At 49.2% G+C, this 14,485-nt stretch overlaps 1 protein-coding gene and 1 long non-coding RNA gene across 5 annotated transcripts in view; one reads left to right on the forward strand and one right to left on the reverse strand.

The window, feature by feature from the left end:
* The window catches only part of MOV10L1 (Mov10 like RNA helicase 1), a 70,984-nt gene that overhangs the window by 18,001 nt on the left and 38,498 nt on the right, over positions 1–14,485 (forward strand). For all 4 annotated transcript variants that reach the window (XM_055105748.2, XM_055105746.2, XM_055105747.2 and 1 more), the window contains exons 5-10: positions 360–547; positions 5,328–5,468; positions 6,053–6,294; positions 6,786–6,918; positions 8,853–9,047; positions 12,197–12,311. In XM_055105748.2, coding sequence (XP_054961723.1) covers positions 360–547; positions 5,328–5,468; positions 6,053–6,294; positions 6,786–6,918; positions 8,853–9,047; positions 12,197–12,311 — 1,014 coding nt within the window. The remainder of the gene's footprint in view (positions 1–359; positions 548–5,327; positions 5,469–6,052; positions 6,295–6,785; positions 6,919–8,852; positions 9,048–12,196; positions 12,312–14,485) is intronic.
* LOC117977483 (uncharacterized) lies at positions 410–11,950 on the reverse strand. The gene is made up of 3 exons (XR_004668651.3): positions 10,386–11,950; positions 5,030–5,376; positions 410–533 (listed from the first exon to the last, which is right to left on the reverse strand). It is a non-coding gene; the product is annotated as an uncharacterized LOC117977483 (long non-coding RNA).

Raw genomic sequence — 14,485 nt, forward strand, 5'->3', positions numbered from 1 at the left:
TCAGGGGTAACTTGCACGGCCCAGGCTTCTCCTGCATGTTTTGGAAGCCTGGAAAAATAAAGCTTTGTCATGGCCAAAGAGGAGTGTGTTTTCCTATTGACAATGCTGTGTTTCCTTAGGAAACAGTAACTCCTAGTGCTTGCATACCTAAATTCTAAGGTCTGTAGCTTATGCAACAGTGCTAAAATGTTCTAAGGAGAAAGGTGTGTTGGAGAATCACTGGACCAGTGCTACGGGATGGCGGACTTGAGCTTCCTGGTCCAGCTTGTGTGCTTTGGGCTGACTTGGGTGTGTGTTAGAGCTGCGCCCTGTCGTCATGCAGCACCTGCTTCCTGTGACGCTCAGCTCTCTGCTCCCAGGTCTGCATCTCTAGCCTCTGTGGAAGGAACGGGGTGTTAGAGGAAAGCATCTTCTTTACCTTGGACTCCTTGAAACTGCCAGATGGGTACACACCCCGGAGAGGTGACGTGGTCAATGCAGTGGTGGTGGAGAGCAGCCAGTCGTGCTACGTCTGGAGGGCGCTTTGTATGACCCTAGTGAAGAGGCGGTAAGAAAACGCTTTTCTGGCCAGGTGCGGTGGCTAACGCCTGTAATCCTAGCACTTTGGGAGGCTGAGGCAGACGGATCACCTGAGGTTGGGAGTTCGAGACCAGCCTGACCAATGTGGTGAAACTCTGTCTCTACTAAAAGTACAAAATTAGCTGGGCGTGGTGGTGCTCGCCTGTAATCCCAGCTACTCGGGAGGCTGAGGGCAGGAAAATTGCTTGAACCTGAGAGGCAGAGGTTACGGTGAGCTGAGATTGCGCCACTGCACTCAGGCCTGGGCGACAAGCAAAACTCCATCTCAAAAAAAGAAAACGCTTTTCTTCTTTGGGATGTGAAAGGCCCCATATAAGTATATTTTGAAGAGTTACTTTAATAAGCCAAATAGTAGACATTTCAAGCCCTGAGTTGTTGGGGTAAGAGGAGAGCATCCCTAGCACTTCGGCAGGCCGTGGCAGGAGAATTGCCTGAGCCCAGGAATTTGAGACCAGCCTGGGCAACATAGTGAGACCCCATCTCTACAAAACATTAAAAAATTAGCCAAGCGAGGCCGGGCACGGTGGCTCACGCCTGTAATCTCAGCACTCTGGGAGGCCGAGGCGGGTGAATCATGAGGTCAGGAGATCGAGACCATCCTGGCTAACATGGTGAAACCCCGTGTCTACTAAAAAATACAAAAAATTAGCCGGGCGTGGTGACGGGCACCTGTAGTCCCAGTTGCTTGGGAGGCTGAGGCAAGAGAATGGCGTGAACCCGGGAGGTGGAGCTTGCAGTGAGCCGAGATCGCGCCACTGCACTCCAGCCTGGGCGACAGAGCGAGACTCCTTCTCAAAAAAAAAAAAAAAATTAGCCGAGCATGGTGGTGTGCACCTCTGGTCCCAGCTACACACGAGGTTGAAGCAGGAAGATTGCTTGAGCCTAGGAGCTTGAGGCTGCAGTGAGCTGTGATCGCGCTACCGCACTCTAGCCTGGGCAACACAGCAAGGCTCTGTCTTAAAAAAAAAAGAGAGAAAGGAAAAGGAGGCTGGTCATGATGGCTCACGCCTGTAATCCCAACGCTTTGGGATGCTGAGGCGGGTGGATCATGAGGTCAGGAGTTCGAGACCAGCCTGGCCAATATGAAGAAACCCTGTCTCTACTGAAAATACAAAAATTACCCGGTTGTGGTGGCAGGCACCTGTAATCCCAGCTACTTGGGAGGCTGAGGCAAGAGAATCACTTGAACCCAAGAGGCAGAGGTTGCAGTGAGGCGAGATCGCACCACTGCACTCCAGCCTAGGTGACAGAGGAAGACTCTGTCTCAAAAAAAAGAAGACTGTCTTGCCGGGCGCGGTGGCTCACGCCCGTAATCCCAGCACTTTGGGAGGCCGAGGTGGGTGGATCACAAGGTCAGGAGATCGAAACCATCCTGGCTAACATGGTGAAACCCCATCTCTACTAAAAACACAAAAAATTAGCCAGGCGTGGTGGCGGGCGCCTGTAGTCCCAGCTACTCGGGAGGCTGAGGCAGGAGAATGGTGTGAACCCAGGAGGCGGAGCTTGCAGTGAGCCGAGATCGCGCCACTGCACTCCAGCCTGCACAACAGAGTGACACTCCATCTCAAAAAAAAAAAAAGACTGTCTTTTGGAAGCTTTCAGCCATCTCCATGGTTGACTGAAGGTGGAGTTAGGGGTCCCTCTTCATCCTTCATCTTACATTGGTGATTGCTGTTTTGGGTGGATTTTTCTGTTTTGTTGTTTCACATTTTGGCATTTAAAAATGCATTGGATGTAGTTGGTTCTTAAAATTATTGGATTTCTGGCTGGCCACAGTGGCTCACGCCTGTAATCCTAGGACTTTGGGAGGCCAAGGCGGGCAGATTGCCTGAGCTCAGGAGTTCGAGAACAGCCTGGGCAACACGGTGAAACCCCGTCTCTACTAAAATACAAAAAATTAGCCAGGCGTGGCGGCGCACACCCTTAATCCCAGCTACTCTGGAGGCTGAGGCAGGAGAATTGCTTGAACCCGGGAAGCAGAAGTTGCAGTGAGCAGAGATCACGCCACTGCACTCCAGCCTGGGTAACAGAGCCAGACTCCATCTCCAATTAAAAAAAAAATTATTAGATTTCCTGTATCTGTGTTCTTCTTTGTGTGCTAGCCATGATGAGGCTTCCGCGAGCTCCGTACTTGTGGGGCAGCCCCAGCTCTGACCCACCCCCTCCCTGCCTGCCTTTCCTCCTGTAACCAAAAGGTATGTGAGACAGGTCCCAATCAAGTTAGAAGTTCACTTTGCCAAGGTGAAAGACATGCCTGGGAAAAAGGACCACAAATCCACAGGAACCATCTGTGGTTCATGCCTTTTTCCAAAGATGATTTTGAGGCCTTCAATATTTAAAAGAGAAAAGTGGGCTGGAGGAGAAAGAGGGTGTGGTCACATGACTGAATACACATTTGCAAGAGGAAAGGAAAAGGAGCAGGGAGGGAGAGTCGGTTGTGTAAATCAGCACTTCGATGTAAGAGAAGGTAACATGGAGATGTTTAACCTTGTCTTGTAGCTCTCTGCTTGGGGACAAAGGAAAGGCAGCTTCTTTCATGACTCAGCTTCTGGCTGAGTTTTTTCCTTTTGGCATGGTGAGTGGGGTACCAACTCTGTCTTTGCTTTTTTTTTTTTTTTTTTGAGACGGAGTCTCGCTCCGTCACCCAGGTTGGAGTGCAGTGGCGCGATCTCTGCTCACTGCAAGTTCCACCTCCTGGGTTCACGCCATTCACCCACCTCAGCCTCCTGAGTAGCTGGGACTATAGGCACCTGCCACCATGCCTGGCTAATTTTTTGTATTTTTAATAGAGACGGGGTTTCACCGTGTTAGCCAGGATGGTCTCAATCTCCTGACCTCATGATCCGCCCACCTCAGCCTCTCAAAATGCTGGGATTACAGGCGTGAGCCACCACACCCGGCCCTGAGTCTTTATTTTCTTTTCACACTCCTCACTCACCACCAGTGAGCTTCTGAGACATCTCCTCCATCAGTCCGCTTATTTTTGATCCCGATAGAATGCAGGTTCTGTTTGGGGAAAGCGTCTGCTTTCCAGCCCCATATCTGGTGCCTGGCTGGGCCTCTGGGTGCAGACAGACAGCCCTGTGTGAACTGAGCCACGGGGGTGTGCGGAGCAGTGCGCCCCATGTAAGGGAGCAGCCGGAGGGTGGACTCGGGGCTGTGGGAGGTGTTATGGGACAGGGCCTGGTGGGCTCAGCCTCCTAGGAGCCTTGCCCTTCGGCCCACTGGCAGATGCTTGTTTAGGTGCTCGGAGCCCAGTTCCCCCTCCCCACTGGACCACGCTTTCCTTTGGGAGGGTGCCTAGGGCCCATCCTGTGGGGCGTGGATGTGACGTGCACTGCTCCCGCTGCATCTGACCACAGAAGCCTGGGACGCACAGGAGCTCTGCTTTCAGCCCAGTCCGCTGAGCCTGGCGGTGCCGGGAAATAAGACCTGCACCTCCTCCCTATGTCTGAGTTGGACTCCTCAGGCTTCCTGTCTGTTCTCTGACCTCATCCCCAGGCAGAAGCTGTGGCATCCCATTCTTGCATCAGGCCCAGGAAGCATGGGCCTGAAGCGTGGCCTGGGGGTCTTCAGGGACTCACTAGGGCCGCTAAGGAGACAGCACAGCACGGAACCTGCGCTTTCCTTACTCTTTAGGCTAGTAATGCTTGAAAAAGACCTGTTTCTGCCCCAACAGCATTTCCCCACTGAGGCCTCCTGACCACAGAGTAGAAGCTGCTGGGGTCCGTGAGCCAGGGAAGCTGGGGTGCCTGTTCCTCAGCTTGTGGCCCTGGGTGGGGCAGCCCCTCTGCACTCTAGAAACAGATCATGTGCCGAGCGAGCTCCTGCTCTCCACTCAGCCCCACAGCCTTCCCACGGCAAGAGCTCCACAGCTTCTCCTGTGGGGGCTGAGCCACGCACTGGGCAGTCGCATCTGACGACTCCTTCCTGCAAAATCCCCACCCCGTCCATCAGCAACGCTGTGGGCTCTCTGCCCCTGCACCTCCCTTGTCACACCTGGGCACACAGAGAAGAAAGAGCCAGACAGGCACCCGCCAGGAGGGGCTGCTCTGTAGCTGGGAACCTCACTGAGTTTGCAGCAGGGGCCAGAATTGTGGCGAGCCATTCTAGAGACCCCATTTTTTTAATGGTGCTGCGGACTGGGAAGTGGCATGAGGCAGGTTTACCTTCTGGAAAGAGCTTGTGGAGAGGCAGGGAGGAGAATCAAGCCTGTAGCATCAGTAGAAGAAGGGGAAGTAAGTGGGTCCATTTTTAGGGAAAGGTAAAATCTCATCTTCTCATTTTCTAAAGAGAAAAACTTCTCATTTCATTGTTTTCAAACACTTCAAAGCAACAAAACTCTTTCCAAAGCAAGTTTAGTGGAGCCCCAATAGGCAAGGCCCATGCTTCCCCCACCACCACCTTGGGAGGTGGCTGGAGAGAAGAGGACTGAGAATGCCACCCTAACCCTGCACTCTGAGCAGGAGGTAGGGGAGTGCTGGGGAGCACGTTCAGGACACCGTTCTCAGACTCCCTGCCTGTGGCTGTCCCCTGGGCTGCTCCCTTTTCTCTAGACTTTATGAAGTGCGTCGTTCCCTTCCTTAGGGTTTGCCATCCTCCTTAGAAACCTCAGTCTGTGGAAGCCCTGCCTGTGGTGAGGTGGTCCTCTGAGTGCCCCCACCAGCAGTCTATCCTCAGGAGCGGAGGCAGGCGAGGAAGGGGTGGTGCTGCTGCAGAGGGATGTCTTTCTGGGGCTCTTTTTTCAGAGACGTCGCCCCTGTTCATGAGGCCACTCATTTCTATGGAACGATTTTGCTGAAGAACAAAGGTGATATTGAAGTTACACAGATGACGCATTTTGGAACCCTAAAGGAAGGAAGAAGTAAAACCATGGTGATCTGCATAGAGTGAGTTTGCCACTGAAACATTTTCTATAAAGCTACATTAATGGCTTTTACACTATGACTTAATAATTTCTGTAAAACCAACTTTACTTTGGTCATTTATTTTTTTCTTTATGAAGATCTTTTCTTTATTTTTTTTTTTTGAGACGGAGTCTCACTCTGTCGCCCTGGCTGGAGTGCAGTGGCACGATCTCGGCTCACTGCAACCTCCGCCTCACGGGTTCACGCCATTCTCCTGCCTCAGCCTCCCGAGTAGCTGGGACTACAGGCGCCCGCCACCACGCCCAGCTAATTTTTTGTATTTTTAGTAGAGACGGGGTTTCACCGTGTTAGCCAGGATGGTCTGGAGCTCCTGACCTCGTGATCTGCCGCCTCAGCCTCCCAAAGTGCTGGGATTACAGGCGTGAGCCACCACGGCCGGCATGAAGATCTTTTCAAAATTTTTTACCCAAAAATGACCTTTTGACTTATATTCATAAGTGTATTTGCAGTCACCACTTCCTAGATTAGGTTCTGTGTTTTATGATAACTGAATATTTTGGTTTTAGAAATCCTGGCTGTGTTCATAGTTAATTGTATTTTTCCAGGAATAAAGGAGACATTCCTCAAAACTTAGTCAGCTGTAAACTGGCTGGCTGGGATAAATCTAAACAATTCAGATTCCAAATGCTGGATAAAGACCAGATGTGCCCCGTGGTATCTTTTGTTTCTGTTCCTGAGAAGGAGAATTCATCAGATGAAAATATTAATTCATTAAATAGTCACACAAAAAACAAAACCTCTCAGATGTCGGAGAGCAGTTTGGTGAACAACAGAGGAATCTCTCCAGGTAGTGGACGTTTCGGCTGTCACTGCGTGAGGTCGGGTGGGCTGGGGGCCGTGAGGTTGTGAGTTCTGGACAGAGGGCGGGCAGCAGGGGCCAGGACACCCGGCAGCTGCAGTGCTTTGTGCTCTGAGCTCTTCGGCTTCAGGCCCTTCTCTTGCTGACGAGGTTAGGGAGAGGGACAAAAAGCAGCTTGACAAATACCAAGAGGTGCTTCAGATGGCGGCCGGCTCCTGAGTACCTCGAAGCAGGGAAAGATTGCTGGGCACGCCGGGGCAGGCCTTCTATCCCAGCACTTGGTAGTCACAGCCCTCTCCTACTTCCAGCTGCTCTCTCTCTTTATGTTTTTCCAGCCACCATCTGAGGCTTTGCCCCGTGTTTTTGTGTGCATCTGTCTTTGTGTGTGTGAGAGAGTATTCATTTCCACTAAGCATGCCAGCACTGTTAGAGATAATTTACCTTTTGGTCTACTTTTGTATTAAAATTTTATTTCCCAGGTGATTGTACCTGTAAAGGAGAAAATGGAGAAAAAGACAACATTCTATCAAGGAAGCAGATGACAGAGCCTGAGCCTGGGGGGCTTGTCCCTCCGGGGGGAAAAACCTTCATTGTGGTCATCTGTGACGGAAAGTAAGGGCCTGGAGGTCTGGGGAGAGCCGCGTTTTTAAGTTTCTCTGATACTTCTAGGTTGGGTGTTATAAAAGGTACTCCTTTGTGGCAGGTGGATCACCTGAGACCAGGAGTTCGAAACCAGCCTGGCCACCATGGCGAAACCCCGCCTCTACTAAAAATTACAAAAATTACTTGGGCCCCTGTAATCCTAGCTACTCAGGAGGCTGAGGCAGTAGAATCACTTAAATCCAGGTGACGGAGGGTGCAGTGAGCCAAGATCGCACGACTGCACTCCAGCCTGAGACGGAGCAAGACTCTGTCTCAAAAAAACAAAAAGGTACACCTGACGTCTTTGATGTGACAGAATCCTAAGAAAAAGCATTGGTCTAGAAGCTGGCTACCAAGTGTGACCCACCTGGGGCAATGGATCCTGTAACTTCGCACGACTCATGAGGGTCCTCACCAGATGGCCTCTCACCCTCACAAAGAAAACAGGGTGTCTCTGAGGCTCTCTGAGGCCTGAGCTCCCTGTGCTTCTGCTGTTCTGAGACATCACGTTGGCTCCTCTTCACTGCCTTGCCCGTGTTCCGCATAGCCAAGCCCTGGGACCTCGGTCATCTCCATCCCGTCACCTGGGCATTTGGCCAAGGCACGGACAGCACAGTGTGCTGAGGGAGGGGCAGGAAGGGCCCCTTCCTAGCTGGGATGCCAGACGCCAACCTTGAGCCCTTCGCTCGCCAACCTTGAGCCCTTCGCTCTCCCTGGTGTGGTTGGTTACATCAGCTGACCAAACAGGCCCTGTCCTCCAGCTCCCTGTGTCCCTGCATCCCTGCCTAAGCTGCCCGACAGTGCGTGATAGCCTTCCAGCTGGGTGTCTAATTCTAAATTTTTTGAAAAACTTAAATCTGATTAAATCACAGCTCATCAACATCAAGCTGTGGGTGGCAAGTACACAGTCAGCTGTGTGAGGTGCAGCCAGCTTCAATGCTTTTTTTTTTTTTTTTTTTTTGACATTATGACAACATAGAAACAGGTTTTTTCAAAAAAGCCATAGGTGCTAACACGGTGAAACCCTGTCTCTACTAAAAATAAAAAAAATTAGCTGGGTGTGGTGGCGGGCATCTGTAGTCCCAGCTACTCAGGAGGCTGAGGCAGGAGAATGGCGTGAACCTGGGAGGCGGAGCTTGCAGTGAGCCGAGATCACGCCACTGCACTCCAGGCTGGGTGACAGAGCAAGACTCCGTCTCAAAAAAAAAAAAAAAAGCCATAGGTGGGCACAAAGTGTAGTGTGGATGATGTAGCCCCAGTTAGAGCCACAGCGAGGACTGGGCAGAAAGCACATTAGATATAGTACCTATTTTTGGTCATGTCATAAAATTCTGACTTAAAATTGGGAATATCAAAAATTTTTCCTACTCTTTATTTGTTAGGATTACAAAAAAGACTATTGTAGATGCTTACTTTTTTTTTTTTTTTTTTGAGACAGGGTCTCACTCTGTTGCCCAGGCTGGAGTGCAGAGGCATGATCACAGCTCACTGCAGCCTCCACCTCCCTAGGCTCCCACCTCAGCCTCCCGAGTAGCTGGAACCACAGGCACACGCCTCCATGTCCGGCTAATTTGTGTATTTTTTGCAGAGACAGGTTCATCCTATATTGCCCAGGCTGGTCTCAAACTCCTGGGCTCAAGCGATCTGCCCGCCTCAGTCTTCCAAAGTGCTGGGATTACAGGCCTGAGCCACCGCACCGGGCCTGTAGGTGCTTAATTTTATCTTGAGAAAATATTAATTACATAGCTTATTTTAGAAGATCTCTTTTTTCTCTGTAAAAAGAATTACTGAAGACTAAAGATGACTCTTAACTCTGTCACTTTTCTTGTATGTACAAAGGAAAATTGTGTTGACTGCCTATCTTATTTATGACTAAAACTAAATTTCATTTTGTTTTTTTCAAGAAATCCTGGCCGCTGCAAGGAGCTCCTTTTGCTTTGTTTTTCCGATTTCCTAATTGGGCGATACCTTGAAGTAAATGTTATCAGTGGGGAGGAGTCACTAATTGCTGCGCGCGAACCATTTTCTTGGAAAAAGCTTAAAAGTTCACAAGCGTTAACATCCGCAAAAACTACAGTTGTTGTGACCGCACAGAAAAGGTACCATAACTGAAATGAGTGTGGCTCTTGGTCTGGCAGTTTTATTTGTGAAGGAAAAGCGGACGTGCACTGGCAAGTGGTGGCTACCACCTGGCTGGGGAGGTATAAAGGGGATGAAGCTGGGGTTCAAGCCTCTTTCCATGATTGTATTTGGGGGATGGGGTGCATTTCCACAGAGCTCTGAAGGTCAAGTTCTGTCTCTGCAGCTGCCCAGCAGCAGCGTGAAGCCCAAGGAAGACGGCCTTCACTCCCCCAAGCCCCACTCTGCTCTGGCAGTTCCAAGGTGGCTCTCAGAGCAGGCTGGCCTCACCCAGCTCCTGCCACCTCTCCCATCCTGACGAGGCCATGGTGTGTAGTGCACGGCATCCCCGTGTCATTCGCACTGGGGGCAACAGGATTGTGGGGTCACCTGAAGCCTGTTTGAAGATGTGGTACCACTTAAGAATGAAGTTAGGAGAAGCAGTGTGTGATCTGGGACTTGTGGCTGGGAACATAGGGACCACCCAGATTTTAACTGGAGGGTAGTCTCAGGAAGGCACTTCACATCCACGTGTTCTCTTCTGTAGTTATAAAACGAAAAAGCCCTGAATAGCAGGCTTTTTAAAGTGTAATGACTTTGTCCCGTGTGATGTGACTTTTCCTCCATCGGCTATAATAACTGATGGGTTTGAGCTCTGCTACTACCCCAGACCTCCCTGAGGGTGAGGTGGGTCACTTTTCTAATACTGAAAGATTCTGAATTTCAAATCACGTGTTGCCCCAGTTACAGTTCAAGATGAGGGATTATGGACTTCTACTTAGTTGCAGACTAAAGGGAAAACCTGTTACCAGGGAAGAATATCATGTGGTTGGTTACCTTTTAAGGTTAGACCATTGTTTGAATCACAGCACCACCACCAAGAAGCTGTGTGACCTTGGGCAAGTTTCTTAACCACTCTGAGCCTTGTTCTCATTGGTAAAATGATAGTCCCTGCCTCGTGTGGTTTGAAGATTGAATGAGGTCAGGCATGTAAAATGTGCAGTTTTCTGGCACAAAGCAATCACTCAGTAAGCAAATAAGCAGTCATGATCCCTGGGCATATTATTATTGAGAAAAAGGGGCTCACTGCCTGATGCACTAGGGGCCATTGCTACGACAGTGGGTTTCTGAGAAAAGAAAAGCTTTGTATTGAAAACCAACCCCCAAGGAGACAGGAGTCAAGCTCAAATGTGTCTCTCTGTGCTGGCTTTAAGGCAGTAATTTTGTCAGAAAACGTTTAGTGGGTAGAATCTGGGATTAATAGGTGGTTGGTGGAAGGAAAAGGGAGGTCTGGAAAGGCCTTGGGTGTGCGTAGTTACCTCTTCATGCTACCTCATGGGTCACATGTGCCAGTTCGGAGGGAGTTCGCATGAAACATGGTGGGAATCCAGGCTGTGATGTCAGTAAGCTCTGCACAAACTCCAGTTGTCCATCTTGGTTCCAGCTGATCTCAGCCAGTCCTTTGATGTCATAAGCAGGGGGAGACTCAGCATTGGAGTTGTTTCTTATCACCCATTCTGCAGGCTCAAGAATTTCTGTTAGTCATCGGTTTCTTTAACTCTTTGGGGCACAGTTTCAACATCAAGGGGCTGTAGGCATGTAACCCAGAAAAGGAGCAGGAAAGTCCCTCGGCTGCCAGGCAGAGCAGAGTCCCCGAGGATCGAGTTTTAATGACAGGAGCCTTGGAGGATCCCTGGTTCTCATCTAGTGACACACCAAGCAGCTTTCTAGTTATCATTTGGCTTAACAGAAAGAGTGAAATACACAGAGCAACAGCCACAAGGATTTTAACCCCCTGGTCAGTTACTTCCCCGTGAATATTAACATATTGTGTGGGAGCGTATCTAAAACAAGGACATCAGTTTCTTGCCACTCAGGTTAGTGACCCAGAGTGCCTGACCCGGGTTGGCTCGAGCACACCTGGAGCACCAGGTGTCTGGACCTGCCCACGCGGGCATTGGCGGGTGCCTGCTTCCAGAGCTGTCCATCCGTGGCCGCCTGTCACAGGTCCTGCACTTCCTGCTAGGACCCCCAGTGCCAGGCAACTTTGGCTCTTAGCTAGAGCAGAGTGTTCACTTAGCAGATCTGTTCTGGGGGGCTCTGTAGGCCAGCACATTCCCAGCCAAGTTTCTAGCCACCCATCATGGTAGGAACCACATTTTGTTAATCCAGCGTGTCTGTTGAGGCCACGTGGTTCTGTTAGCTGTTCAGGCTGTTGACCTAAGCCTGTAGTGATCATCCTGGTTTCCCTTTACCTTGTTCGTGTTAGTAATCAATGCTTTCCAAATACACCTCGCATGTGAGCGCTGACATAACCCTCGGCACAAACCATGGGGAATGTCTTCACCCCGTTTCTCCTGTTGAGGGCTGAGCCAGTGGAACCCAAATTGAGATGACAGTGAATGGAATACGGAGAGCAATGTGGGCTTCTCTCTTGGGTGAGACTGCACTGAAATGGAGAGCTGGGAGGGAATGAGGGATAAAGGCCCAACCAACATCCTTATTTGCTGAGTTGTGGTTTATCGACCTCACTCTGACTTTTCGTTTCCCTGTTCTCTCCTGGCTTCTCCTCTCCTGTCTGTCCCTTTCCCATTGTTTCTGTTGCTGCATTGGGCTTGCCTCCAGAGCAGCGATGTTCTTCATCCTGAACAAACTGAATTTCCCCAGAGAAACCACAGGCTGGGAAACAAAACAAAAACAAATCGAAGGCAGGACCCAGACAGAGCAGCCTTTTCCTAATGTGTGCTTTGCAGGGATAGGCCCAGGTGGAGTCCTGATGTCAAATATAGTAGGAAGAGCTTAGCTCATAGAATGTTAAAAACAGCTGTTTCCAAACTCCTGGTTCCAGGAGATTCTGGGGGTTCCAGCCCTGTTTTCCCACAGCCTGTGCAGCTACACTTACCTGTTTACAAATAGTAGAGCACTTGTGGGAACTGTTTGAGGAAAGGATCCCAGAGCTAAAACGAAAGCTTCAAACCACTGCCTTAGACCAGCTATTCATATATCAGTTCTTCTCAGGAAATGGATGGACTTTGGTCTTCCTAAAATAGGAAAGGATGTTTAGGTAAGAATGTCTAGCGATACCTGGTGATAAAGACTTGTTTTTAACTTGTGAACTTAATTTTTTAAGGAACTCAAGACGACAACTTCCAAGTTTTCTTCCCCAATATCCAATCCCAGATAGACTTAGAAAATGTGTGGAACAAAAAATTGACATCCTGACTTTCCAGCCATTACTTGCAGAGGTAGGAAGTGTCTGATGGCCTGTGGGGTGTTGGCATCTTCTAATGCTCTTGTTTTCTGACAAAGCCAGGAGGTTCCTTCTCAGGTTCAGACCTTCATCTGGCTTGTTTTCTTCACAGGTAGCTGGGATAACGAGGGTCACTGCCTGGCCGTGAGGGATGAGGCACCATAGCACTCACGCTGCCAGACCTGCTGTACACCAGGGGCTGGCACCCCACAGCCTCACTGGGGGTCACACACAGGGCCTTTGGGGTCTGGAGCAGAAGAACTGAGGGATACCTCTGCCATCAGCGTGGCCTCTCTCGCTAGACTAGGAAGCCTTTGTTATGAGCAAGAAGTGTTCTAGCCTTTTACCATCATCCTGACAGAGCCAGCAGGGTGAGGGTCCAGGGGAGGAGAGCCCAGGTCCCCACCCACATGGGAGACAGAGGAGCACGTTCTGAGTGGGGTGGGTGGAGAAGAAAAGTTCAAGAAGGAAGAAAAGTCTATAAATTTGGCAGTTTGAGGGGAGAACATTGCCCTTTGTCCAGGAGGGTTTTTTTCTGTAGGGGTTTGAGGTGTTCTGAGAGTCCCCAGCTAAACTGGAGTTCCAGTGCCAGAGCAGCTGGCAGCCCTGTCCTAAGGAGAGTGAAGGGAATGGGACCTAGGTGTTCACCATGCGCCCTTCAGGGGATCCTTTCCAAATACACCTGCTTGTTTAAAAAAATGTCCTTGTTTTACCAGGAGGACAGCTGATGCCCCGTGACCGGGGTTCCTCACACAGGAAACTTATTCTGGCAGACGCCCCAGTGGCTCTCGTCTGACCTGTATCCAGGTTATGCCTGCCTGATCATCTGGCACTGGGAGCCCAAACTTATGTTCCCCAATGCCAGGGAAAAGCCGGCCTGGGCAGTGCTGGGTTCTTAGGATGGAAGGCGCAAATTCAATCCACTGCCGTGATAGAAACAAGTTCAGATGTGTTTTACTCACAGATCCTGGGCAGGGAGGATGCCATGAGTCAGGAGCGCAATCCTCTGTCCCCCAGTCACTTTGAGTTTGTAGGCAAATGCCTGAATGGTTCATCGAGGTGGCAGAAAAAGCTGGACCTGGGTCTGCTAGGATGGAGAGGTGCTCCTCAGCTCCTCCCTCGGGACCCAGGTCTGCTGGGCTTGGAGGGTGCTCCTCAGTTCCTTCCACAGGCCACCGACTTGATGTTTTGGTGCTGCAGCTTTGTAGTAAGTTTTGAAATCAGGAAATTTGAGTCCTCCAGCTTTGTTGTTCTTTGGCAGAATTTATTTTGCTTTTCAAGATCTTTTATACGAATTTTAAGATGCATTTTTCTATTTCTGCAAAATATAGCATTGGAATTTTTTTTCCCCCGAGACGAGGTCTCACTACATTGCCCAGGCTGGTCTCAAACTCCTGGCCTGAAGTATTCCTCCCGCCTCAGCCTCCCAAAGTGCTTGGGATTACAGGTGTGAGCCACTGCACCCGGCCTGTCATTGGAATTTTGATGGGAATTGCATTGAATCTGTAGATTGCGTTGGTTAGTATGGACATTTTAACAATATTGAATCCTCCAGGCTATGAACATGGAATGTGTTAACATTTATTTATGTCTTCTTTAATTTCTTACAGCAGTGTTTTGTCATTTTCTCTGTATATGTTTTTCACTTCTTTGGTTAAATTAATTTGTAAGTATTTTATTATTTTTGCTGCTGTTGTAAATACATTGCTCTCATAGCTTCCTTTTCAGATTCTTCAGTGTTGTTTAGAAATGAAGATAATTTTTGTCCTTTGATTTTGTACCCTGCTACTTTGCTGAATTTATTTATTCTAACAGTTTTTTGTGGAATCTTTTAGAGTTTTCTACATATAAAATTATGCATGCCATCTGCAAACAGATAATTTTATTTCTTCCTTTCCAATTTAGATGCCTTTCATTTCCTTTTCTTGCCTAATTGCTCTGGCTAGAACTTCTAGTACCATGATGAATAGCAGTGGTGAAAGCAGGCATCCTTCCCTTGGAAGTTCCTGATCTTATGGGAAAAGCTTTCAGTCTTTCACCATTGAGTATGATGTTAACAGTGGGTTTTTCATATATGACTTTTATCATTTTGAGGTGATGGTTTTCTTTCTTTCTTTCTTTTCTTTCTTTTTCTTCTTTTCCTTTTTCTCTTTTTTATTTATTTATTTT

Source organism: Pan paniscus, chromosome 23 (assembly GCF_029289425.2).
Source record: "Pan paniscus chromosome 23, NHGRI_mPanPan1-v2.0_pri, whole genome shotgun sequence".
Taxonomy (NCBI): Eukaryota; Metazoa; Chordata; class Mammalia; order Primates; family Hominidae; genus Pan; species Pan paniscus.